The 27,317-nt window shown below is 47.9% G+C and overlaps 6 protein-coding genes across 6 annotated transcripts; 1 reads left to right on the top strand and 5 right to left on the bottom strand.

Moving 5' to 3' along the window:
• Window positions 1-1,269: 1,269 nt before the first annotated feature.
• On the bottom strand, window positions 1,270-2,818 carry GLAREA_05430 (PLP-dependent transferase; the record flags this gene model as incomplete). Its single annotated transcript, XM_008078719.1, has 2 exons — window positions 1,270-2,324; window positions 2,383-2,818. 2 exons carry the CDS (start codon window positions 2,816-2,818, stop codon window positions 1,270-1,272), a joined length of 1,491 nt encoding a protein of 496 aa, XP_008076910.1.
• A 4,648-nt stretch (window positions 2,819-7,466) lies between these two features.
• GLAREA_05429 (Winged helix DNA-binding protein) lies at window positions 7,467-9,612 on the top strand (the record flags this gene model as incomplete). Its single annotated transcript, XM_008078718.1, has 4 exons — window positions 7,467-7,580; window positions 7,629-8,624; window positions 8,681-9,474; window positions 9,528-9,612. 4 exons carry the CDS (start codon window positions 7,467-7,469, stop codon window positions 9,610-9,612), a joined length of 1,989 nt encoding a protein of 662 aa, XP_008076909.1.
• A 928-nt stretch (window positions 9,613-10,540) lies between these two features.
• GLAREA_05428 (Aromatic compound dioxygenase) lies at window positions 10,541-11,804 on the bottom strand (the record flags this gene model as incomplete). The annotated part of the gene is made up of 2 exons (XM_008078717.1): window positions 10,541-11,460; window positions 11,537-11,804. 2 exons carry the CDS (start codon window positions 11,802-11,804, stop codon window positions 10,541-10,543), a joined length of 1,188 nt encoding a protein of 395 aa, XP_008076908.1.
• Window positions 11,805-13,073: 1,269 nt separating this feature from the next.
• Window positions 13,074-15,062, bottom strand: GLAREA_05427 (WSC-containing protein; the record flags this gene model as incomplete). The annotated part of the gene is made up of 2 exons (XM_008078716.1): window positions 13,074-13,887; window positions 13,975-15,062. The coding sequence occupies 2 exons, from the start codon at window positions 15,060-15,062 to the stop codon at window positions 13,074-13,076; spliced, it is 1,902 nt and encodes a 633-aa protein (XP_008076907.1).
• Window positions 15,063-19,275: 4,213 nt separating this feature from the next.
• Window positions 19,276-22,549, bottom strand: GLAREA_05426 (uncharacterized protein; the record flags this gene model as incomplete). Its single annotated transcript, XM_008078715.1, has 2 exons — window positions 19,276-22,218; window positions 22,283-22,549. The coding sequence occupies 2 exons, from the start codon at window positions 22,547-22,549 to the stop codon at window positions 19,276-19,278; spliced, it is 3,210 nt and encodes a 1,069-aa protein (XP_008076906.1).
• Window positions 22,550-23,680: 1,131 nt separating this feature from the next.
• GLAREA_05425 (uncharacterized protein) lies at window positions 23,681-27,204 on the bottom strand (the record flags this gene model as incomplete). The annotated part of the gene is made up of 4 exons (XM_008078714.1): window positions 23,681-23,774; window positions 23,870-24,157; window positions 24,205-24,261; window positions 24,314-27,204. 4 exons carry the CDS (start codon window positions 27,202-27,204, stop codon window positions 23,681-23,683), a joined length of 3,330 nt encoding a protein of 1,109 aa, XP_008076905.1.
• Between the last annotated feature and the right edge of the window lie 113 nt (window positions 27,205-27,317).

The following is a 27,317-nucleotide window of genomic DNA, read 5'->3' as shown; positions in this document are numbered from 1 at the left end:
ACTGTTTTGCTATTTTAGCCCCTCCCCTGTAAGAGTAACTGTGGGATATGCGTTATGTACATGTAGCGATATGTATTTCGGTGTACATGAAGGAAAAACTCAATCCCGCTTTGTTGTCGGATTTTGTTTTCCTTTTCACATAGGCATTGCTGGGCTTATTGCAAGGACGACGTGTATATTTATCTTGGGGTCGACCAGGCAGGTGACGAAGCTGTGTACTATAAAAAGCAATCCTCTCTCATAATTTACCTTGTATTTGACTTGAGCATCCTCCAGTAAAGTGACATTTACTTCATTGAGAGTTTCAGGCATAGTATCGGCCATCATACGGGCTAGACGCCGAACGTGGCCTCCGCGTAAGAAAGAAGTAGAGCTTGCAGTGCGGACTAGTAGGCCGATGTTGTGGCAACTGGTTTGCGGTCTCTTGAAGTACTACGACGCCGAAAGACCTGTGGTGTAATACCAGATTCGAACTACGTGCTACTGAAAGCCAGACCTTTGCGGCTGTACCCGCGGATGATAGGTTTTTCTCCGAGCGTGTTGCTCTTGAAAGCTTATGCCTGCTGGTTGGATATGTTTAGTGTACTCTGCTTAGACTTATAGAGTCACAGCTTGTGGGCACTGCAACTGGTGGTAAATCATTTTCAAGATGGAGAACGTCCGAAAATCAAGTATTAAACTGTCCGGTGAAGTGGAGGGGAAGATAAATGACATATACGACAAATATTCGAAGCAGTACAAATTTTCTTAGTATGTTAAGGTGCTGACTTCACGCTCACATGTTGGTATAGAATTCTCGCTTAATTTGCTTCGACATAATGATATTATAACGATTTATGTATTTCGTATATTTCCAGGACAGATCCAACCTTATCCAAACCCGCAACTCTCTATTTAATAGACCAAAATCTGGATTTCCTGAATGCAAACGACCGCCTTCTGGAGCGTGTTCATGGTTTTGGCTAACTGAGCCCCGGAACGCATGAGCATGTAGGTGTGTGATGTGGGTGTCCGTAAACGACAGAGCCAGAACTTTGAAAACAATTTTCTCCGAAGACCGAAAGTGATCGTTCCCTTTTAAGCAGGTCTAGAGAGAGCTCATATTAGTCGATCTGGATGCTGATTTTCGAGTCTTCCTCGGTGTCTCGTTTTGTCATTTTGTCACTTTGTCCAGATGCCCGTCACGCTTTTCGGTATGCACCTCTCAAAAGAAAACCCCAGACCGTTCATCTAATCGTCCAGTACTGCAACCATCTCTGCATGAACCTGTTAGGATGCTGCAGAGAGCTTGGCGAAGACTTGATTGACAGCCGCCGCTGCCGTGTTAGCTATATGTTTGATATCTTCCGCAGTACTGATATATGTAGGAGCCAGGATTATGTGATCACCTCTCACACCGTCCATGGTACCAGTACCGGGATACATGGTCATATTAAATGGTTCTGAGATCGCCGTATCGTGTACCTGCTGTGCAACCTGTAGCTTGGGATCGAAAGGCTCTTTTGTCGCCTTGTCTCTGACAAATTCAAGACCCCAGAATAGACCCTTGCCTCGAATATCGCCCACATTTGGGTGATCACCTAGAAGCTCTTTGAGTGTCTTTTCCAGAAGTGCTCCCTGGACACGCACGTTTTCGATCAGGTTGTCCTTGCGATTGATTCTTTGAACTTCAAGTGCAGCAGCGGCTTGAACGGGCATGCCCTGATAGGTCTGGCCGTGAACGAATGCTCCACTTCCATTATAAAGAGCTTTCATGACCTTCTCTGAAATAAGAACAGCAGCTATAGGTTGATATCCACCACCGAGCCCTTTAGCGATTGTTTGTAGATCGGGCGCTATGCCTTCATCTTGCCACACATGCAAGGTGCCACAGCGGCCCATCCCGCTCATGACCTCGTCTAGAATCAAAAGAGCACCATGTCTATGACAGACTTCTCTCATGGCTCTGAGATATCCTGGCACGTATGGTACACATCCAAGTGCAGCCCCTACTACTGGTTCACAGATGAAAGCAATGACCGTCTCTGGGCCAAGCTCCTGAAATTTCGCTTCAAGTTCATCAGCCTTTCTGGCAACGAAAGACTCGTCGGACTCTCCATCATGGCGTTGTCTGTATGCATAACATGCCGACACTTGGTGGACGTTCATGAGAAAAGGTTCATATGGAGCTCGACGGGCAAGATGACCAGACACTCCTAAAGCCCCGATAGTATTGCCATGATAAGATCCCTCACGTGCAATGAAATTGACTCGTGGGGAGGCTTTATCTTTTTCGAAGAAGTATTGCCTTGACAGCTTGAGAGCTGCTTCCATGGCTTCGGAACCTGTATTCGGTCAGCTATTGCTCGACAACACTGGAGTGTTTCCCATGTTCTGACTGACCTGAACCGCTCAAATATACTCTACTCATCTTTTTGTCCGTTCCAGCGATCAGTTCTTTGCAAAGTTCTTGCGCCACATCACTGCTCCAATAAGAAGAGCAGAGATATGGAGTACCGGAGGTAAGCTGACGGGTAATGGCATCGATCACTCTCTGGTCGCCATGACCAAGACAAGAGACAGCAGCCCCGCTCGTTGCGTCGAGTATTTTGCGGCCGTCAGAAAGATGCAAGTAGTTACCTTTCCCCGCGACCACAACCGGAAATTCCCTTTTCATATGCCGCTCCATTTGAAATCCGTTCGGCGTATCGGCAACAGAAATGTCTTTGCCATTGACATGGATGTTGGTGATGCCATTCCCAAACACTTCTTTCTTCATAGAACAATTGTCAGTTTCGGAATTGAAGAGCAATGGTTCTATGATTGCGGTTGGAGCCATGATGTCGTGAAATAGGGTAGCTGAAGGGTGACAGTGTAGGAAAGTATATCTTGTAAGAGTGGGATAGTTTTTGAACGAAGAAATCTATATCCGCAAAAGCTTGAAAGAGACAATCCGAAGCACCGAGGCTATTAGGTCAGAAGAAGCTGATGATGTATTGAGGAGGTGTTTCCTTGAACTGGAATGTTGACTTAACAGTTCAATTTAGCGAAATGATTCTTGGAAAATGGCTTACTATATAGTAAAAATTAGAAGTTGCCGCCTACAGACTGCACTAAGAATACCTACCGGTTCCTCTTAAGAGACTCGGTTCGGTCCGTAGAGATGCAAAACAGAGAGACAAGGGGGTGATGGACCGTGGTGCTGCCAGCGGTGTAGTGTTCCTTGGTCATGATCGTGCATCGAAATTACTAGGGTTGAGTCGTTGTAGACATAAAGTACGGAGTAAAGAATTGCTAGTAGACATAGGTGCGGAGTAGTGGAATTGCTTGGGGTGGGGAAATACGGACGGGTTTCTTGAGGCTTGAGTGGGGGACTAGGACTGGGAGGGAGGTTACTCGAAGCGGATCCATCTCGACTCTTTATCATCAAGCTAACCAGCCAAGGTAAGAGCGAAAGGGAAATATCCCAGAAAATTTGAAGTGGGGATCTTTGCCGTCCGGCCATAGGAATCTGGTTCATGTAACATTCAAAGTGTATGAATGCTATTCTTGCATATTTCTATGATTTATTAACGTAGAAGAAACGATTGCCGGATGGTACAAGTCGTGAGCTGCGCGAAGAGTTACCACAATGCAACTGAGCAGTGTACATGTCGCTGCCGGCTACGTTCTGATACCACCGGTCCATTCTCACTTGATCCTCTTTCCGCAACTCTACATTGTGTTCAAGGACTCCAAACCCCACTCGATGATCATACAATTTTAATAAGCATTTCTCTCGAATTCAGCTTGACTTGGACAACGATGACAGACGAGATGGCAAGAGTTGTGTTACTCTTTTTTCCACGTAGTTGCGCCGCTGTTGAACCGGACTCTGATCTCTCCTGTTGTCGCCCAATTTGAGTCACACGCATACTGGTCTACATCCAGCATGCGGTCGAGCCGAACAAGTGTGGAGGTTTAGCTGAAGAGGTGACAGATGGAGGGGAGACCAATAGCGAACGGCCAAGGCAACCAGGAATGGGGGTTATCCGCTGGTTAGGCCATTTCTCTTGGTCCATATGTCATGGATACCGTCTTCCTGATGGATGCACTCGACGGCTATTTACAGTTTTATTCTACTCGACGGCGGCGAGGAAAAGGCGTTCGGTTAAGGTCTATCATACCGTTTGTGCGCCATTATTGACAACCTACCATTATTGAAACGTTCCTAGGCCACAAGGAGAGAAGCTTTGCATCGGCAGCATGAGATTGTCAGTCCGTGGATTATCGTCACGCCAGGATATTTTTCTCGGCACCACACCTCCTTGTGCGTCGGCTTGCCGACCGAGTTCGGGACCACATCGCTTAACATTCCATGCCCCCCCTTTTATCGAACCGGACCTGAAAGTTTTGTGATCAGTCAGTAGTCACTTCGCTCTCCCGATCGTACTACGAACGGTTTCTGATACCATTAATCCAGCGATCGGGTACTTGGCTTTTAACCTTATTCTTCCCATCTAGGCGTGCAGCACTTGTATCGATCACTATGTTAGACCAGTCTTCGGCGACTTCGACTTGTTGCTGTAGATTTGCCATGGCTTCTCGCTGTATTCAGCATATTGCAGTTATGGGCGTTTTGCTCAGAATTGCTTTCCCTCACGAGCGCTTTTCATTGGAAGTGTGAACATATAAGGCATCGTCTTTCGGGTCTACAGGTAGCACTGGTACCCAGATAGGACGTTCAAGTGAAGATTCGCCTGCACCTCAACCTCGCTTAGGTAGGTATCAAAGAAAGAGCCCCAATGGCTAAATACTGTCCGCTATTCCTGCATACCTAGATCTCAACAAGCTGAAGTTGCAGACGCAGATGCAAATGCAGATGCAGCTCTGCCTTAAGATGCGCTAGCATAAAGTGCATATGACACCGCTCAAACGCAGAAGTCGCCTCTCCAATCAAATTTGTTGAGTTCAGTCACTAGCTAGGATAACAATGATCAGCAGGTCTTCCGTTATATTTGGAAAAGAAAGGCTTCAGTCCGTTGACATATCCGGATTGTCGGGATGCCGGTCTCAGGAATTCGTGCCGAAAAAGCGGTCACGTTGCTCATCTCAACCCGGACTTTTCTGCTAGTTGTGCTTTCTGCTTAGTTTGATTTTATAGACGGACAGATTACGCCGATCAAGAGTTCTTGCTACTGACCTCGTAATTTTCTGTTCATGGATCCGATGCATCAGATTGCTACCTACTGATATCTCAGCAACATTGTACATGTTCGCATTAGCGTTGATGGGTAACAAAACGGCAAAAGGAATGCAGTAACTCACATCTAATGACGAAATCGTTGAGCGGCAACTCCAACTTCTAACTAATATCATTGAATGCTATAGCTACTGCAATCATCGGGCAGCAATGGGGTTTGCATGCATATCTGAGATCTCTTCCCGTATTCTGACCTATCTTTGAAGATGTTCAGAAGGAGGATGTCTAGGTACCTATGTAGTCGACCACCAAGTTCCAGACCTCCCTCATGGGGTATGTATGGAGAAGCACCGGTCCCCTCAGTCGCCTTTAAATACGGGAGCTCAGGTGGCATGTCATTGGCAGGGAAGAAAGAGCCATTCAATTGGCGAGCTCACCGATCTCGACTATACTGCTCAACCCTGAGGATAAAGTTGAGATGATATGCTAGCAGGCATATTTGAATGGCGAAAAAAGCGGATGCTCCCTTTTACAGGCCGAATTATGTTTTCCGTCCCATGGATACAGATCAAACACAGCCCGAGGCGTACAGTTCAGTTCCATTGACAAGAACCTCGGTGATAGACCGTCCAAAGAGAGGCAGAAACATTCTGACGAGGACGGATAAACCATCTTATCAGACGATGACAGCGCAAAGAGAGTATTGATACTATCACAGCCTTGAGTTCTGGTTGGGGGTGTATCGGCGTAGAAACGGACCAACGTGATACACCCTGCAGCATTAGACGCCACCAACCAACGAACATCATCGAGTTATACCAGCCTAAGCGCCAGAGTCAAACAAACGACTATATCGGATGCGGTGCCGCTCGCGCATAGAGATATGTGGACAACTGGCGCATCGATATCGAAGTGGTTGGTTCTGCTACTGCCCGCCCTGTGAGAATACATCTCACTCCAGCGGACCGAGCCTCCTGTGCATACCACTCGTATCTGACCTCAGGCAAAGCCAAGTAGAGATATCATTGTTTGCCCAGGTGGTCGTGTGGATTCGTCAGCTGTGTGATTCTGGACTCAAGATGCAACTCTCTTGGTTCTCAGTAGAAATTTCAACCAGGTGTGCAGTTGCGACTAATCGACACATGTTCATTGTATCCGTAGGCAGTGAAGAATGCATGCTTGGTACTCTGTGATGGATGATATACCACTGAGCTCTTCTAGCCGCTGTGAGTAAGGTGTAAGGCAGAATTGTAGACCCGCGAGTCGAGCTTATGACTGAATTCACTGGCGAAGACAATCACCATCTTCCAAAGGAACGAGATTAGAGGCTATACCAAGCGACTACTGGCTGACTAGTTGGATAGTGTAGGACACGCCAAAGTAGATTTTATCCAATTCTAAGGTGTGCCTGGGACTTGCTAACCACTACATTCTCGGCGAGATATCCTTCGTTCAAAATGCAGCCAGTCAATAGCTTCGACTACATGAGTGATCGCGATGAGAAACAAAATCCAAGTGTGGAAATGACGTGGTAATTCTGCGTATGATTTTAGATCATTGTGGTAAACAATGGTCGCGCACTCGAGACAGTTGAATTCTTTCGTCATGGTGTTGAAGCTTTTGAAGCTTTTGACCTTTGGGTCGAGGCCGGGCTCCTAGGAGTCGAGGGGCGATTCGTCCAGGGGGTAGCTTGGTGGGGCGCCGCTTAACGGGTTATTGACTTCACTGTGTCTTGAGCCAATGAGAAGCGCGATTGAGCAGATGGATTACACGCAGGCTCTTGCCCCACGACCACCTTCAAAAAAAAGACTCGAACCGGCCGTACAAAAGCACATCTCCCCTCCGTCTTCCCTTCTCTCATCTGGATATCTCTGCTCGCACGTCTTCGACCATTGTTACCGACCGTTTCCCCTCCACCGACATCTCCGTACGCAACTGCGCGCAAAGGCAACAAAGCCATTGTAAATACGGCGACGCGACCGCGCGTGACCGAGGAATTTCAACGACGACACAAACCCAACTGCAGCACCCGCAGACAAATCTAACGATCGCGGTGCAAGAAACACACAATCTTGATCGCATTTATCGAGCGGGTATGTAGAAAGCGTCTTCCTGCACCCTGAGTTATTACCGCAAGACGAGTCCATGGCATCGTGTCGCAACATGATCTTTCCCCACATCTCACAACCCTCCTCGCAATTGCGCAAACCAGCCTGATAGCTCGCTGACTCCGGGTGGTTGATTTAGAAGCAAATCCCCTTCGCATTCATCCGTGTCGCTTCGGTGATAGCCTCCGCGACCAGCTATGCCACCGTCGACGAAGCGCTCGAACAGAGCCCGAAAAGAAATAGTGAACCATGACGGCGACGTCCCCGATTCATCCCCCTCGCGCCCAACCAAGAGACGAAAGAAGGAAAAGGTTCGTATCGATGTTTGCCTCTTCGCTGAGGTGTGCTGACTATCAAAGATTGAGCTAGAAACAGAATTGGAGTCCGCGGCCCCCGAACCAGCAAGACTCCCCCTCGATCGCGACGGTATCGCTCTGAGCGATGACGAATTGGTGGCCACGATCGTGCCTCACTTACAGCTACCAGACCACCCGGTTCAGGCCTGTCAAGATCATGCCAACGCCCTCTACGAGAAGCACAATAAGGAAGGCGTTCAAGCTTACGCGAAGCTAGCCGGAAAGGATTGGACCTTTTATGTGAAGAACTTGAACAACGTTATTGGACGTCCACCAGAAGGCGCTCCCGCTGCGACCCGTATGGTCAGGCCAGATGGTACGGGAATGGCCGAAGGTGTGCACATTGATTTGGGTCCAAGCAAGATGGTATCTCGACTTCACGCAGAAATCTTCTTTGACTCAAATACCGAGCTATGGAATGTTCATGTCCAGGGCAGAAATGGGATCAAGGTCAATGATAAACCGCGCCGAAAAGGAGAGAAAATCCCTCTAGTCAGTGGGCATGTGATCGAGATTGCTGGCATTGAGATGATGTTTGTCTTACCAGTACGGGAGAGAAGTCTCCATGTTGACAATAAATATCTTCTGAGAGCTGGACTCATTCAAGGGCCGGAAGAAGATAACGGGGATGAGACGGAGGCACCGGCGTCGTCTCAGACTGCATCTGGTAACCCTCGTGGTCACATTGGTTCGGGCCCTCTACCAATTGCTCCTGCTCCACCGAATTATCAGCGTCCGGGAACACCCCTCAGTGCTCGTTCTAAGGCTGATTATGCCAATGGGAAATCATCATATCCTGGCGGTGCCGTCATGAACTCTGAAAATGTGGACTTGAGCCTCGAGAAGCATCACACGCAAAAGCCATCCTTCAGCTATGCACAAATGATTGCGCAAGCAATACTTTCCACTGAGACTGAGCAGTTGAATCTGAGTGGTATCTATTCCTACATCCAAGATTCATATTCATATTACCGACACCAAAATGCCGGTGGCTGGCAAGTAAGTAAAGCGAGAAGAGCGGATAACGTTGAGGGTTCGACACTGACATTTGCTAGAACTCCATCCGACATAATCTCTCTCTGAACAAAGCATTCATCAAGATTGCGCGTTCAACTGACGAGCCAGGTAAAGGGATGAAATGGTGCATCGTACCCGAATGTAGGGAAGAAATGGTTAGGAACGCATGGAAAGGCGGAAGGGGTGGCCACAGAGGATCTTCGGCACCAAATTCTCCCGCAAATCAAAACTCCATTACGCGTGTTACAAAAGATGACCAGTCGAGCTCCATGGTTAAGCCGAAACGACACTCTCCAAGATCTAAATCGCCCCTCGCGAGATCCTTCATGTCCAATGTTCCTCAATTCACGCCTGATCGCCGAGGGCCTGCAATGCAAGATAACATTCCCGGAGACGGCAGCCCCTTACCCCGTCATCGAAGGCCTGCGGCATCATCTTTTGGGCTGTCTGATAATGCTCCTGGATCTCCGCCTACTATGTCTTCCTCTTATTTGCAAGAAGATGCCGGTTCCATGGTCACACCTGCTCCATCCCGGGTACACCCTAGGTTGGCCCCTCCTAGTACTGCGCAGCGCCCGAGTCAACATATGCCAACAAGTTCTCCTGCCCCATTCTGGAAGTACGCCGACATCGGGGTCACGCCAATGAAACTGGCAGCTTTTCAGTCGAGTCCTGTAAAAGGAAGACTCGCTGATATCCCACCAAGTAGTAGCCCTCCACCACCCCATCGCGCCTCCGCCGTTACTCCTACTCGTACCGCAACCATTGCGAAGCTTGATCCTCCTGCCATTGAGGAGCCCGACGAAGAGGAAGGAGGGTTTGACTTGACTCGGTAAGTTTGCTTGAAATTTGTGGAACTCTGTTACTAACCCTCGTTCTCTACAGTGGCTTTCAAACCATCAGCTCATACCACGCCGGCTCTATTAGAATGGGTTTCCCTGTTACACCTGCCGTCAATGGCCAGCCTTAATAGATTCGACATAGGCTTGTTTATCTGTTAGATTATTGTGTCTTGAATACCAGGGAGTCGCTTTACAATATATGTGTGGCACTTTTGGCTTACTGAAATCACAATTTCTGGATTGCTTTCTCTCCCAACAGTCTGTATTATAGTTTGTCATTATTCGCTCTGCTACTATACGAGCGAGGGCATATGAAAAGGTCACGAGGAGTAAATTATGGGCTTTTGCACTTTGGTGGCTGTAAAGGTTGGGCCTTATGCTTTACACGAAGTCACTTGTGGTATGTTTGTACATGGTTTAATTGGACGATCAAAAAATCGAAATGATTGTATTATGCTTTAATGAATTTTTCATGGTAATAACTCTTTGACCACGTTTCTATGTAAAAATTTTATTGTAGAGGACACAGGTAAAACCACTTAATATCCAATCAAAGAAGGACCTATTATAGTTTGTCACAACGAATCACTCGCATAGGACTAGCGCTACACAGATTGGTTGCAAAGGGTTAAATTTTCCGAGTCAACTGGTGGTCATTTTCAGTGAAACAGTCACCAGTTTATTAAAGGAATTACCAACCTATTCAAACCAATCATAATTAGTGTGAGTAAAGTAGAGTATGACTAGTAGCCACTACTCTGCTCTACTCGTTTCATACACTGCAAGTGAGAGCTGACAGGATCAAGTGCGTCTTTAGGAACTGAATTACACAAGAGAACAACCAGAAACTATTGTAACGATACGTGGCCAAGTCAGCAGAACCAGATTAATTATGAGACCAGATCTAGTCGACGAATAGAGTTGTATGCATTCCAAAGCAGTCCAACGTTGAACAGTTTAGATTGAAGCTTTAGTGATGGATTTTTGATTGCATAATTATAACAAAGGTATTTTCAACTCCAATCACTGTTGTCTAAAGCCCTCTCACCAGGTAGTCTATCCCTCCAAAACCTCGTACTCTTCAACCTCCTCTTCCTCGCCCTCGATCAGATCGCCATTTTCGTCTCTCTTACCATGGGTTGGTGGTGGAGTAGCAACAATGCTCATATCGAACTTGGGGTTGTTGTGTCCACCGGTAGCATCGACATAAGCAGTGTTGGTAGCCCATTTCTCGACATCGCCAGCTAAATCGAGACCGACGAGCGCCCAGACGAAGAGACCTTGCTCGAGCTTGTTACCGAGGAATGTGTAGTTTGGGAATGGATCGTAGGCTTTGCTGGCAGCGTAACCGGTGTATCCATCTGCATTGTTTTGAGTAAGTGCAATTTTGTTGGTGTTGTATGGAGCCGTCTTTTCGACTGCGGTGATCAGGGGTTGTTCGAAGAATAGTTGAGAGAGATGGTTGATCTTTCCACCGGTGTAAGAACCATTTGCTGCGAGAGATGATCCGACGTGAGTGACGATGTGCTCGTGGGTAGCTCTGCCACTGTAGTGACCTGGGAAGAGGGTATCAAAGTTCACCACTCCATCGTTGTCTGTCATCTGTGCACCACGGAGCCAGAAAGTGTTCAATCCTCCTTGGCCTGCAGCCGAGACACCAGAGTAGACACCGGTGGCGTTGCATGACCAGATATCGACCAATACCTTTGGTGCTGGTTTACACGTTTTGATATCCATGAATTGCATTTCCAAGTGCATTGGAACACCCTTCTGGTTCTCGACTAGATTCTTGCGTACTTGCTCGCCCTTGACGTAGTATGGACCGTTGGCATTATCCGGTGTCATAATACATGAAGCATTGGCTCCAAAGAGGGTTTGAATTGGAGTATCGACAGTCATCCCACTGCCAGTCTTATTATGGCTTACTTTTGCCCAGTCTTTGAAGTTTGCAAGTGTTCGCTTGTCGAGAATTGGTGCTGTAATAAAACATCAGCAGCCATTAATGAAATGTAGAGCCAGTCTTCGCTGATATATCATCTATCTGATGCTTACTGTCAACCAAATCCCGCTCAACTCGAAGAGAGTGCACCATAGCCGCGCGACGTTCTGCAGCCCTTTGCTGTAATTCTCGAACATGTGGACTATCCCAGCAATTATCCATGACAGACCTCTGGTAATCGGCAACTTCTGACATCCGTTTCATCTCCCGCATAATAGATTTAATGTCTTTTGGTGCTTCACCCGGGTGGGCAGCAGTGAGGGAGCCACAGAAGCCATAGGCGATAGCCAAGGCAGACAGAAAACTTGAGACTGGAGCCATTTTGGATGTGAGAACTGAGAGGAAGTATGTAAGATCAGAAAAATGAGCCCGGTATCAACATAAAAAGGGAACACGAAGACATCTTTAAGTCATGAGCGGTTATTCGGCAGTGGAGAAACCTTTCACGCCGTGACGGCAGGACGTATTAGTTCTGTCCAATGTTTTGATCTCATGACAATATCCCAGCTTGGGTGTGGTTTTGCAGCCTAATTGAAGAGGCCTATGGAAACAATGGCATAAATGAAGAATGGTAAGATCCTCATTTATTTTCCAAGATCGATTTGACATGGAGAGTGTGGAAGTGGATGACAAGCGGATGACGAGAATCTGGGGACCCTAGGAGAATTCCTCATGTGCCCAGGAGGAGGGATCTTGCATGGCGGCAGTCAAGTAATTTGTGGGGTATGGGGTAGGTAAAATCCATATCAATCGATACAGATAGGTCAATGATTTTTCCTCACCCTGTCACTCGGCTCCTAAACACTTATCCAGGCGGCTAATATGATTGTAAATCAAGCGGTAACATAGGGTTGGAACGCTGGAAAGCATTATCCGGTAAGCAAAAGGTACGACTCCAGAATGAATGGCTCGTGAACCTGTGATAACGTGAGGACCGTAATGAACTGCCGAAAAGTACTGGCACCGAGTACCGTGCAAACAGCCTCGCTCGAAAGGACAATATGCCTCTAAGGCCCGCCAAGCTGGATAATCGTATCCTAGTAGTCCAAAAATATATTGAGCGTTGTCGAAAATGATGGAGTTGCATTGTGACATGTCTAAGATGCGAAAGAAAAGTCTTTGGCGCCCCAATTATGTATACGGGAATTGAAATATGCGAAAGGAGAAAGCATCTGAAAGGCTAGAAGGAGGCGACTTGCTGGTTAATAAGATCTCGATCTACAAATGGATCTGGCTGGGCAATCTTAATCTGATGCAACGGCTCGTATAATCGCAACAGATGATGTGACAATGAAGAGAAAACAAGCGACGCAGAAGATAACGGAGGCGCTTTTCAGGTCACGTTCCGACACGCACACGTGATGGTGAATGACTTCCTCTATCGCAGCTTAACTTTTGTTTCTTCAATAGATACCCTGGGCTTGTAGCCCCAAATGCTAGAGTTACTTTCACGACACATGGCAGACTTGGAGTTAAAATTACAGTTAAGATATTTTGTAGCTTCCCACCACGTGGATTAAATATTAACAATTATTACTAATTTTGACAAAGAAGAGTAACCACGCCTTCCAACAAGATCATACTTCGCATCTAGTACCAGCCAGTATTCCAACTGCCACATCTAGAGCTAGGAGGGTTCACGTTAGCATTTGCTTTGTAGCAGTCTGCTCTTTGATTTGCGCATTTGTTACTGGCGACAGTATAAGAATCCGTAAATTGAGGGCCGCTTCTATTCTTGCATCCGGTAGCATAAGTTCCCATGCATATGTTGTACTGATAATCACAGGCGTCCTTGCAAGCTTGCGAAGGCCCCGATGGTCCTCCACGTGGATAGCTTGGACAGTTCGAACTGTCTGGTGAAGTGTAGAGTTTGAAACACTTCCCAGAGCTGTATTCATTGTAAGCATTGTTGCAAGTAAAGCAAGGGAGTGCAATGTTTCCAACAGGAGAAGTTGAGGAGTAGCCATTGTAAGGATTATGTGGTTGTGTACAGATATTGGTCTGTGTCGGCAGTGGCACGCATTTGCTGGTACTGGTGACCTTGCTTGTGGTAATGGTGGTTTTAGAAGTCGTTTTGGTACTGCTCACGGCACAAGTGTAGACGGAAGTTGAGACGCTCGGAGTGGGCAACGTGGGTCCCGTTGGCGGGTATTGAGATGTACAGCTAGATTTAGAACAGCGGTTACCAGGGCAGTAATTGTTGCAGTGAGAGGAAACGGATTGGCACCAGTTGGCGAACTCAAAGCATTTAAGACTTTCAGGCCAGCCAGCTTCAATGAAACAAGATGCGATTTGGACCGCGCAGTTGGAGTGTGATTGCCAACAACCGGGTTGGTCGCTCCAAGGTGGGAGGGGGTTGGAACACCAAGAGCCGCATTTGTATTCACAAGTCGGTGTTGGAATTCTGGATAACATTAGCTGAGTGTGAGATGGAAAAAAACAATTTTGGACGCATAGTAGACATGTACACTGCGTGTGGACATGTACTCACATCGTTGTTGTTTTAGTACAAAGTGATGCAGTTGTCTTCGTTGATGATGTACTGATTGGCTTAGAAGTTGTTGAGATTGTTGACGTCGTCGGTTTCGAAGTGGATGATGTCGTCGAAGACGGGGGCTTAGAGGTAGAGGAAGTACTTGGGGGAACAGATGAGCTCGAGCTTGAGGTCGTAAGAGAAGAACTGCTGCTAGACGATGTTGTCACCGTTGAGCTTGTGAATGTACTACTGGAGGAAGAGCTTGAGATGGAGCTCGACGTGCTGGTAGTGATAGTGTCACTAGTTGATGTGCTTGAAGAGCTCGCAGACGAAGAAGTGTCGGGAACCGAGCTAGTTGTCGATGATTCAGTAGAAGAGGTGCTACTTGACGACGTTGTTTCCGTTGAGCTCGCAGATGTGCTGCTGGATAAAGAGCTCGAGGTAGTAGTTGTTTCACTCGTGGACGAGCTAGTAGTCGTTGTCTCAAAGCTGGTAGTGGACGATGATGAGGACGTCGTGGTTGACGAAACAACAGTACTAGATGAGCTTGGGGTGTCCTTGCAGGGTTCCTGAGACTCTAGATCGTGGGCAACAAACAGGTTCAACCTGCTTCTTCCACCACATTTTTCAGTTTGATCTCCCAAGCATGCCAGATCGCAGTCCGTCGATGGGGCGGCAACCGTTCCATTGCCCAGAACGACGCCACAGTAACACTCTCGACCATACTCAAGACCGGCAATAGGAAAACCTCCAAGCTTGCAGGCAGTGAGGCACTTTTCAGTGGTCAATGTAGCTTCAGCAACTTGATCTTGCCTCCACGCCAGTGAGCGTCCGTTACTCCCCTCAGTGTAACAACCGATATCATTATAATCCGTGATAATCGAATTGTCGACAACTGGAAAGGTGGGATCCTGGTAAATAGATAATGTGTTATCCCCTCCACAAACCTCGCTAGAATTACCGGTGCACTTGAAGCTACATTGAGACTCGGCAACCTGATACCCATTAACGGAGGCTCCACAAGAACACTTTCCATAGTACTCTATCCCAGCGTAACGGTAGTCGTTTCCTTTGCAGTAAGCTACACACTTTTCAATGGTCATGTTTGACTTGTCGAGAGTTGACGTAAAGAGAAGAGTGTCTGGCGCCGGCCTGCCAGGATTGCGAAAGCAACCGGCATATGTGAAAGGAGTGAAGTCGACACATGAAGGTTGATCCGGTTCCTGATTTCGTTTGAGTATTCCAGCATAGGCAGAGGGAAAGATTGCCAGTGAAGCCGTAGCAACAACGAATGACTTGAGACTGAACATGGCAATTTATCAAGTCCTTCTTTCGAAGATTTAGATTTAAAAGAAGGAAGATGGGACTTGACCCCGTCGGTGGCTGGCGGAACTCACTATGAAAGCCAACGTGGGAACAGCAGATATATAGTTAGCAGCTCGGAACAGACATGATTAATATTACAGCCCAGTAGGTAATGGGCACCTCTACGGAGTTGGCTAGTCTCCGACCGCTTGGTTGTGCAACGGTATGATCGATAAATCTGTGGGCGTAGAGACGACTCGGACCCTGCATTTCGGAGGAAGCTATCAAGCGTTCGAGAGTCCAGGTCAAAACTGCCAGGCGCTCGAACAGTAAGGAGTATTTCAAGCCACCCAAAAGCTACACAGCAAACGAACATGGTGCCCTTGTTGCAGACAGCCAGTCCGGTCTAGGAAATGTCAGCCAGCGTACAGTACTCGATGGAGTACATATGGGAATATTGATGCTGACGCCGACTTGCATTGGAAGGGCTTCTATTGTTGTTCTCGTATCTTTTGGGAATTGCTCAGCACTCCTCCTTTACTCGAGACAAAGCCATTCGAGCCCCAGCCCACTCGAAGGCGCTCGTTTACAATATGGCAGAGGCATACTCGATAGAGTCATGCTCGAGATCTTTGTTTTTTCAGCCACCAAACTTTGATCAATGTTCCGAGGTCTGATCGTACCTAGGTATAGCTGTATGGATGGTGGATGGAGATGGGCGTGGTGCGAAGCGAGAAGATATGGAGCCCCAGTCGGGGAGAATCTGAAGGGGACCCTACTGGGGAAATGTGAGAGGTGAGTGGTCGATCTGACGTGAAGATGCAAGGGTTTAAATGAGGATTGCCCTTTCTTGTCAAGCTGCTCAGGTTTTGGTGCAACTAACCTCGATATTCCGCTTTTTAAACTCAACAAGCTTCCCAAAGCAGTCCCTTTTCGTCCTTCGTCCGGCACTCTACACCAGCGATTCCCTGCTTCCTGCAAGTCAATTGCAACGCTGCAGCTGAATTGGAGATTTACCGAAATACAGAGTCCTCGCTACCATACGTGGGAGCGGCCCCTGCGTCTAGCAGCAACGACTCGTATAGGGGCGCTTTTACCGGTTTTGGTGGAAGCGGGAGACACAGAGAAGTACTCACGAAGTAGCCAGAATCTAGATGTCAATACTCGAAAAGCAGTGAGCTATAGAGAACTGTCGATGTCAATGTCAAGTGTAGTTCTACTTTGTAGGCTCGCGTAATCGGAAATATGGCTAGTTCTCACGCTTAAACCCGTCGCGGCGTCAGCCTTTGTTCACCCAAACCCGCGAAGTCAACGACCTGTAGGGACTAGGAGTGACAACTATTGAAACTACGGCTTCAATCTATTGTGGTCACGGTTTCCCCCGCAAATACAAATCTCGACGCCGAGAAGGAAGGTTCAGGGCTGAGTCAACTTAGTCAAGTATGAATTAGCTGCACGTTATCAATACTCGCTTCTGTACTTCTTCGCACGCAGACGTTCCTATTCGGACTCCCGATTTATGGGAACCATTCAGATTTGCAGACTGGTGTTGCACGACATTCCAATCAACCTATGCTGATGGCAGTGGTGTGAGTAGTTTCCCTTGAGCTTTGTGTACGTGAACCTCTGTCGACGAAAAGCTCTCAACAACATCCTCGTCAATGGTACGCTGCAACACGAAGCTTATACTTTGGGAACAGCTATATTGCGCCAGCCTTGTTGGATGGTATATCACGCATCTCGTGCCGATACAACACCCTAAGTGGTACGACACGACCGTGTATCACTTGCAGATATCTGAATTCTGGTGTCACCAGAATCGCCAAAACCGCTGAGCACAACGCGCCATAGCCCACAAATGCAGCGACATGATTGCCACGGACGTCTCTCGTATCTCATATTCGCTACAATACGAGAGGGCTGGCTGTCACTGGCGTGGTGTACAATACCGTAGCCGTTAGCTGAGGGCTCTTCTATCTCAGGGATGCATATGCAAATACATATGCAAATACTTCCCCAACGCAACCACATTCAGGAAATAGACCGGGTTTGCCGATAACCCAGAGTTGCAGCGCAGGTCACCGATGACAAGTCAGAACGCGGGTCATCTTCAATGTATCGTACGACTTCAATCGTTTTCGTCAAGGTGCTATATTGTCCGAGACGCCTCAATTCGATCATGGTACCTAGATCTTGTACCTCCAAGGGTCCAAACCGACTACCGGTAATCTGCGTAGAAGAGGTCGCGGAATGCTATTATCGTAGGTTGTCACTAGTGCTTTCGCCGATCTAGTTACCCACTGGCTAGAAATGGGGACCGGGAGTGTGTGATCATGGTTTATTCTCCATCATGGGCCCAAACCCTCAAGTATGTTAATCGTTTTAGTGTTGAGCTCAATCCATGAGAACCCTGACGCTCGTTTTGGGGGCCAGAATATGCACAAAAGTTTGTTAGAAATGTACTGATGTCGTGTGCGTTAGAACCGTTTGTCAGAACGTGACGTGGTATTCCAATTTGATCCTTCCTTCGCAAAGGATTGATCCGAGAATCTCTTGTGCCGCTAGCCACTTGACAAGAAAATGTACAGAGAGGCCAGTGACCACGACGAGTCAGAATCAATAACCTGTGCTCCTCAAAATCTTTGGAACTATGTAAGTCATTCTTCCAATAACTACAAATTCTCCCCGCATTTCCATTGACGCCAGAGATCAACCGCACATCACAAATCGGTCTTAAGTCTGAAGGCGGGGATGATCGACAGGTACCTCCGTCCGAGTGTCAGACAAGCCGGCTAATGTAACGAGTGATAGCGTGCATGCGGCATTGGTAGTGTAACACTCCTACACATGGCATGGTTGATATTCCATGTGCTTTTGTGCCGAGTTTTTTAAATACATGAGATTATGGATATGTCGATTTCCTCGGAAAGAGCACAGACAATCGTTAGTCGTATATACTCGAAATGTAAGTGGATTATTAAGTTTGCCTTAATTAAAATGCAGGCCATGCGGTTGTACAGATGCCCGTCGTATATTGACAATATTACTCCCTTGACACGTTCACACCTCTTCCATATACTACCTGTCATACAGTGGTAGTTGGTAGAGGTGACCTAAGTATGGAATATCTCGAAAAACCTTGGAGAATCGGATACTGTGGCACTTGACCTATCTGCCTCAGCTCCAGCACCCAGTAAAGAAGTATCTGTGGGCTACCGAAAAGATATGAATATGAAGTTATGGCGTGGCAGCTGAATTGTTATTCCCTCTTCTCAACGTCACTTCAGCGTCTGATGAGTGAATTGAAAATTGTGAGATTAGTACCCAGTTGTTCGGCGTCAACAGAACGGAAATTGCTTTGCATTGAGGGTGAAAGCTGTCTCGTACCATGATGATCTCCGAAATCAAAGAATAAAACACTGGCACTGCATCAATGAGTTCAAATTTCTACATCAGTAAATTATAATATCTCACCTTGACTACTTAATGCCACTTTTCGTTCATAGAGCACCTGTAATCTTCAAGGGGACAGCCTCTACCAGAACATGGGGATATAAGCGTCTGGTCGAGGAACTTTTATGTTGAATTTCTAGTGATGTATTACCAATTCTAAACACACAGAGAGGAACAATGTAAAGGCACATTCGAAATTGGCTGGGTATTTCATCGCATGCCGCCTAAGTGGTCTTGATATTTGACGGAAAATGCAGACTGAGAGCTGCAATTCCTGATGTGAAATATACACCACTGTCGAATTATGAATGGAATCTGAGATCCTCAAGTTGCAATCAGCAGAGTTGTAGTACCTAACAGGAAAACTGACACCTGATCATGTCTCTTATTCCTCAAAATCTTTTTGCCATGTCCATCTCCAACGTCTCTAAGAGAGTGAGATCTAACAGCATGAAGCCATAATAACGCCATACTAATTACAATTGTACTTTCTTGCACCAAGATCGAAAAATGAAAAGTCAAAGCCCATCGACAAAGGATCCCATGACAACATAGCCCTTAAGACTTGTTACGCAGATGAGGGGGAACAAACTTGCCAGCACCGCCGGAGGGCTTGAGACTATCGCTGGCTGGTGTAGGACGTGGGGCGGGTTCGCGTTCTTCCTCGCCGCGTCCAGAGCGACCTCTTGCCATAGGAGGTGGCAGATTTCGTGGTGGTGGAGCAGAATCGCTGCCAGCACCGCCACTTTTAGCAGCCTCTCGTTCTCTCCAGGATGGCTTACCGCCAGCAAGAGCAAGACGCGGTGGACCACGCTCGGCTGGGCGTTCGTTAGAGTCAACACGCTCTGTCGGTGGTGCCCGACCCATGGGAGAAGCGCGAGCAGCAGGTGACTCAGTACGTGTAATAGCTGGCACCTCTTTGCCCTCTGCGCGAAGCTTCTCCTTTTCTCTCCATCCAAGCTTAGCACCTGCAAGGGGAAGTGGAGGTCGAGTCCCGGCACCAGAGCCAGACTCGGCACGATCCATAGGCACTCCGCGTGACGAACCGGCGGCCTTTTCTTTCCTACGGCGCTCGGCGGCTTCCTCTGCTCTTCGCTCTTGAAGGGCTGCAATTTCCAGAGCCTCTTGTCTCTCCTTCTCGCGGGTGGCCTTGAGCTCCGCGAACTCAAGCCTCTTCTTCTCTTCTCTCGCCAATTTCTCCTCAGCCTCCTTCGCAGCCCGTTCCTCTTCTTCACGCAAAATCCGGTCCTGTTCAGCACGCTCTCGCTTCTCACGGGCCTTTCGGTCACGGAATTCCTTTCGTCGTGCTGCAATCTGTTTTTCGAGTTCCTTCTCGGCATCACGGCGGCGCTTCTCGAATTCATCGTGCCGGCGCTCCACAATATTCTCCTTGAAAGAGTCATAGAACGGTACAAGGCGTGTTAATCTGTGCTTCAGCTCAACGTTGTCTTTGTGCTTCGCTTCGGCATCCTTCAGTGTCTGAGCCTTGATCTTCTCGTACGCTTCCAAGTCGCGTTGGCGTTGTGTAGCATAATCCTCTGGTAACTTCTTTGCCTCTTCCTTCCGGAACGCTCGCTCAAGATGGTCAATGCGTTTAGCAGTAATTCGCATCTTTTCGTTGATATCATTCTTCTCACGTTCCAGCTGTTGCAGCTTTAAGGCACGAAGACGACCAGCATCGAGGTTCTCCAAGTCCTCGGCATCGATGTTGATCGTCTTCGGTCCAAGCTTCAGAGCGGCGATTTCCTTTGCCATCTCAGCCTTACGCACACGATCTAGCTCTGCCTTCATGCGCTTCTCATCACGCTCTTTCGTCTCTTGAGCTAAACGAGCATTTTCGGCTTCTTGAAGCTGTGCAGCCTTAATGCGTTTCCGGGTAGCATCTTCTTTCTCTTTGGCAGCTTGAAGTTGAGAAGCTTCCTCCTTGCGCTTAGCGATGATATCTTTACGAGCTAGAGTATCACGATGCTCTTGATCGAAACCTGCCTTTGCTCTTGCATATGCGGCCTGCTGAGCTGCAACTCTAGCTTCATTAACCGACGGATCGATGTATTGGCAAGTAACATAAAGCGCCTTCGCTAATCGTGTGAGTTGTGTGCGAACAATCTCAGAAGGTGTATTTTGAAGTCTTTGCACCGAAGAAGTTTCACTCTCAGCAGATCCAGAACTAGAGCCAGCATTGATAGCCTTGGTGGACGAGAAAACATCGGTGTCGAAGCTAAGAACTCCAGTGGCGTGGTCCATACGAATAGCGAGATCACCCTTCTTGTTTCCATTCATGATGAATTTTTCGATGGTATCTCTGGTGACTTGGAATGGCTCTGGGAACTGGGCTTGGTTTTCAACAAATGCGAGATCCACGGTCTCGTAGACTTGTGACAGCTGCTGAAATAGCCTTGTAAGGATAACTTGCTGAAGAGGAAGCACATACTTCTCCATTTCCGAATCAGCACCGATTTGGACCAGGATAGGAGATATTTTCTTGCAGATCGAAAGCGGATGAAAATCAACTTCCAAGATGTTGTAAAGCTCGCGAATCTCCGGGCGAGCACGTTTGAGAAGGCCTTTGCTCATGGCATCTCTGAAAAGAACAGCACGTGTGGGAGCTTGTGCCATTCCCAGCAAGTGTGTGAGCCGAGAGTTCTTGTTTTTTTTAGCCTCATCGATGTCGACCAACGCGCCACGAGATCTTGATGTGCTAATGACAGGGATAGCAAGAGCAGAGAGTAAGACGAAGGAAGCGGCCTTGGATAGGTCTGCTTCTGTGGTTGCTGGGCTGTCGGACTTCTTGCTTTGGCCAGTAGCAACCATAGACGCAGACTGACGAAGGAGGTTATAATATCTAGACCAAGCAGCAGCATGGAAAAGGTAATTTTCGCCGACTAAGAAAATTCGAGTCAACTTCTCGTAATAATTTGCCATCATAATATTCTTTGGTGGCCGCTTGCTGAGGTTGAGCAATGTATGGATATCCTCAACACTGCGGAAAGCTTCCTGCCACAGTTCGAGTTCGACTGCGACATTGAGTTGTTGAAAACGGGTTTCAAGATGTCTTTGTAGAGTATCCGGGTCGTTTAAGTTGATAGCGTGCATCTGGGCAGAGTATTTCGCAGCAGTCTGGACATGGTTTCGGAGAAGCTCGCAAAGACGGCGGAATTCTGTCTTTCTAGTATATTTCTGGCAGAACTCGAAGGCTTGCATTGCAGTGCTCTGATACATGATCTCCAACCTCGCATTGTTTCTCAGGATATCGAGAACAGTGCGATATGTCTCCCAAAGAAACTTTAGCCATGGTGTGACAATTGCCCGATCTGTACGGTCTCGGGACTGCTCGCCGGAAACAGTCGAAAGAAGGATGGACTCTGGTGTTTCGCTAGCTTCAAGATCATCAATACTGGCAGTAGCTGCGGTGGTCTCCAGCGATGACTGGACCTCATCTGCCTTCACTTGTGCATTTTTCACTTTTGCCTCCGCGAGTTCGATGAATGTTTTTAGGACAAGCTATTGGTAAATATTTCAGCATCACATCCATTCCTAGATCCTATCGTAGATATGGTGATCTTACCTCAATTGTGCCAATGTTTGTGTTCTGGCTGATGTTCTTGTATTGATAAAGCGCATCCTTCGCGAGTTTCCCCTTCTTTTGCTCTACAGACTGTTCGACGAGGAGGAGCATCACAGGCTCAAGCGACGTGATCGGAACATTTCGTGAGCGCTTCGAGGTGATATGTTCATGGAGAAGAACGAGAGCAGCTTGGGACTGCCCAACGCCCATCAACTCATGAGCCCTCTTGAGAACATTCTCGGGTTTCTGATGGGGGGGAGGCGGCATGATGGGCCACTCCCGAGCGGGTTGCGCTTTGGAAGAGTTTTATCCGCGAGGACTCGTGTACGATTTTGCGATAGAAGGGCGCGTGAGATCTCGTTGGACGAGGAAGGCGATAAATGAGGTTCCCACGATGTTTTCTCTGCCTGTCGACTTTCCTTGTGTGCGCGGTTGAAGTGGAGTCTGACGGGAGCCAATATTAACCGAATGACAGTGAAATCAGGACGCTAGTCCCTTTCCGATCATGATGTGGATACTCGAGTACTACGAGAATAAATGATGCGAAGAGACGAGTTGCAACTGAATGCCAGGTCGCGCCCAATAGTTCCGCCATCCTCAGTCAAACCTTACATGATTAAATTTGATCTACACCACCCTCGGTTTCGTTCACCTGCCATCACTACCATAGGTAACAAATTAATTATGCTTCTACTTACGTGGAGCTCAAAGGACAAAGTGTTTCTCGAGAGAAGTATATATTTCAGCGCAGGGACTAACAAAATTGATTAACCTCTACGAGTAGCCTGTTTGACAGGAATGTAGCCTTTTCTTATACCAATGCCGTTTTAAACGAACGGAAGGGGACGGAACAAGAGTTTTAAGTAGTTCTTAATTCATCTCCATTCATGGACCACTACCTTCATGAAATTCTTTCCCATAATCCCGTTCCCACCACCTATAACAATGTATACAGTGATATCCCACCCCAATGCTCGCCTGTGTCCCGCTCAAAACCATGATATCGATATTTAAGATGCAAGATATCCCGCTATTTTGCTCCTGAACTTTTATGTGGTTTCTTTACAATTTCGGGTATTCGCCGTACCAGAACTCCATAAGCCCAGCCAGTGACGTTGAGCAAAGCAAAGCAAAACTCCTGAAATGCAAATTCCCACTCTGTGATGCCTACCAAGTTGTGTTCGAAGTCATCTTTGCGTGCGTACTGTACATGTGAGAGAAAGGAAGTAGGAAAGACTGTGTAGCAATGAGCTTGACGATACCATATTGTGTTCTCGAGCGGCCTCAGAAGATTTTGACGATTCAGGCCGCGTCCAAAAGCTAGGTCGGTGTGTGCTCGTGGAAGAAGGATTGCGGAACCAGCGTTTCGCAACCTAGAACGCGGGGGCAATCGAACGATCATGGGAACGAAGGGGCGGTAATAGCACCAAAACCCCCATGGTTTGGAGCACCATCCTCAGGCTTCATTGTGCCATTCAGCAATGGACAAAGTCTAAGTTGTAAATGGTTAGCAAGCCGCAAATAGACTAGAGGAGCCGAGAAAGGTCGAAAGGCTGTGAAAGACACCCCATGACTACTTAAAACCACTTAGTTGTAGTAGTCGTGATGCCCATTGGATGAACCACGCCTTTGTCGACTATATCATGAGGATTATTGACGAGACAGTACTTCTTGTTGGTTTTGATGTGGCCTGCTTGACCACAATTTGCGCATTTCCGGGTTGTTCCTGTAGGTTTCTCAACAGCAGCTGGTGTCGCCGAGCCCTCTGCAACTGGGGAAGCAATATCAGCACCAATAGATTTGCCGCGCTTCTGCTTCTCTCGAGCCTTGCGCCGTTCTCTATTTCGTTCCAACCGAGCGAGCTCTTTTTTCATGCTGCTGGGGTTAGTGAGGTATGTGATACACATTTGAGGGGTACTTACCGAATGTGTTCTTGTTTGTCCCATTCGGCATTACCAGTTGGCTTCACCTCGTATAGACTAAACAGACAGTCAGTAAAGGGCGACGTCCCGTGCTGCTCTAGAAACATACTTTGTCTTGTGTGCATCAAGCTCGTGACGACGTTTCTGGTATCCGCGCCAGATTCGTGGATCCTTGATGATCTCGACGATGTTCTCAATCATCCCTTGTTCATTTCTCACCGTACGGGTGATCCGCATTACACGTCCAGCATGGGCATTAGCGCTGTACCCACTATAAAGACTCGCGTTATCATCGAATGCAGGCGTTGGTGCTGAATAAGGCGTCTGATTTGCGCCGAGCCTCTCGTCCTCCTCAGCCTGCTCCCGCTCCAAATCGTTTTCCTCGTGCTCTACTGGGTCCGACAAATTTGCCTTCTGCTTTTGCCAAATATCGTGAATGTTAGCCTGGTAAAGCTCTTCCTGCTTTTTGACGTTGTAAGTGTGGCCTCCATTAGCTTTCTTCTGTTGATTCATTGCAGCATCCGACGTCGCGGATGGACCTTGAAGCGCGCCAATATATCCGCCCTTCATAGAAGTACGAATCATGCTAAAAGCAAGACCGTTGCCCGAAGGATCACCTTCTCCATGTAGTTTAAGCATGGCTTTTCCAGAAGAAGCGTCGAGGAAAGCTTTGCTGGTTCTCCATGGCGCGAGACTCTTTTCCAGATGACCCTCAGTACCAGGCTCATCTTCTTCCTCATTATCCTTGTCTTTCTTGTCTTTATCTTTGTCCTTGTCCTCAGTAACTTCAAAGCCAGCATCCTTTAGGTGCTGTGCGCCAACCTCCATGGCATGGAGAGCGCATACTTCTTCTGGCTTAATGAGAGCTCGGATTGCACTCTCCTCGGGAAGCACTTCGTTAGCTTTCATCTTCCACACCTTCTCGGTCTTGTCGTAGACGAAGAACTCTTTGAGTTTCTGTCTATTTTGCATATCACTGCTGTCAAGGATATGGGCAGTGACGTCGCCAATCTTGAGTGTCTGCTGTGGGCTATGTCGCATCATTCGAAGCCCGATCATTTTCATCCGTAGCTTTATTGCGTTTGTCACACGTCTAGAATGTGGTCCTGGGATTTCCATAGATGGAAACAACTGGCCAACCGCAAAAACATTGTCAATGTTCCGGATGAACCAATTAATACCGCCAACTCCGGTGGTGCTCCGGATGACAAGAAAGTCCGTACTCTTGGTCTCATGTTTGAAGATCGGAGCTCGAAACATAGTGTTATGTAGAGTTCGAACAGTCTCGCCCGGGGCGACTTCTCCAAAATTTGCAAAGGGCGAACGGTCCTCTGGTAGCAGAGGCGTCACATCACCAATTTTATCATCGATTATCGGGCGGTCAGTATCCTCAGTGTCCTTGCGTCGGTAGTAATTGATTACTCGATTTCCCATACCAAAGCCAGAAAGAATGATTGGGCTTTCCTCTGAATACTCAAACAGGGTGGCCGAAGCATAATGATCCGCAAGAGTTAGATCCTTGGTTTCTTTGAATAACTCTTGAACTCCGAGATTTTTGACCTGCTTCTTCTTGCGCATCAGTGGCTTGGAGAAGGTAATTGGAATATTGATGATCTTGGTAAACTTGAGAGAAGGTCGATGTAAGGACCGTGCATCCTTGCTTGACAATTTTGTCCGGTAGTACGGCCATTGTAATCTGAGCGCTGGCAAACTATGCTCCAATGTCACATTACCAAGGGTGGCTCGCACCTTACTCTGATGATTTTCTTTCAAAGCGTCGTAGGCCTCGTCGTTTGAGATATTGAATCTTGAGCCTAAGCTCGAAGAGATGCCGCCCTTCCCAGATTTCATCATCGGACCCAATCGACGACGTTTAGCAGGAACGTACTCCAATGTGTCAACTAAGAGCATCGGGTCGTTAAGGTCAAGATAAACGCGCTTCGCAGACTTCTTGAGTGCCTCCTCGAAATTATCGAAAGAGGGGACAGCAAATCTAGGTGCGTTTATGATGTCGGTCTCGTGCTGCGACTTCTGGCGCTTGGAAGGTGGTGGAATATCGTCACCGTAAACATCCATTTCCCACTGGTCCATATCATGAACCTCCTCGACAACCTGTGGCACAACAGGGTTGATCTTCGATTCCCAGTCCTCACAGATGATTTCCAGGTCAGTCCACGATACTCCACCTAATCTTTCCGAAGGATCGGGAACCGACCAGTCTAAGCCATCTTCACTGTCTCCTGCATCCGAGTCATCGCTCACAATAGCAACAAGACCCTTGGCTTCAGCTTCTTGTATCCTCTTGCGCTTGTCCGAGAACGCAGGGCCGGCTGCGCGAAAAGACTTTTCCTGATCCTGTGCAATGTCCAAGCTGACCTTGGTGGGGTTGACAGGCTTTGGAGGCTTCTCGGGTTGCTTAGGCACGAAGTGGGCGGGTTTGGTGGGCATGAGGACATTGAAGTCCAAGATTACTCCCTTCCGAAAGGTGGGCCATAGTTGCTTCAGAAGCTCCTCTTCAGACTCCGCTGGAGCTGGTATGGAAGAGTCCTGGTTCCTGTTGCTGTAGTGCTCGGGGAAGTTGAGCTCATAGAGATCAACTTCGGGTTCCACAGAGGGCAATGTCAAGCTTCTATCATCGAGACCAGATGTTAGGCCCTCCGCCTGGTAACCATCTCGATCCTCGAAGTCGAAGGGGGAAGACCCGCGGTCTTCTCCAAACAAATCATCCGTATCGTGGCTGGTTCCCATATCATCAGTCAGGCCAGGAAGATCGCCCTCGCCATTTCCCGTGGGTTCCTCTTCTTCTGGCAGCTCATCGTCGCTCATATCCTCAAAGTCTTCAGCATCATCCGCCTTGTCCGTCTGGTCGAACTCGCGGTTCATATCAATGAGGGCGGCATTATCGTCGTCGGCTGGATCCGCGCTGATCAGCTTGCGCATATTCTCCTCATCCTCCTGCTCCTGCGTCTTCCAGTCGATATTCTTAAAGTCGGTGGCCATGATGACGGTTCTGGCAGCTCGCCCTGTGCTACACTCCCCCACTACAAAGCCGAAGCCTCAACGCGCCGTCCACCATGAACAAAGGTGCTGGTTCTATCAGAGTCGGCTCTCGG

The sequence above is a fragment of the Glarea lozoyensis genome (genome assembly GCF_000409485.1).
Source record: "Glarea lozoyensis ATCC 20868 chromosome Unknown GLAREA10, whole genome shotgun sequence".
Taxonomy (NCBI): Eukaryota; Fungi; Ascomycota; class Leotiomycetes; order Helotiales; family Helotiaceae; genus Glarea; species Glarea lozoyensis.
Note: the sequence above shows the minus strand (reverse complement) of the source record. Positions and strands in the feature narration are given on the sequence as shown.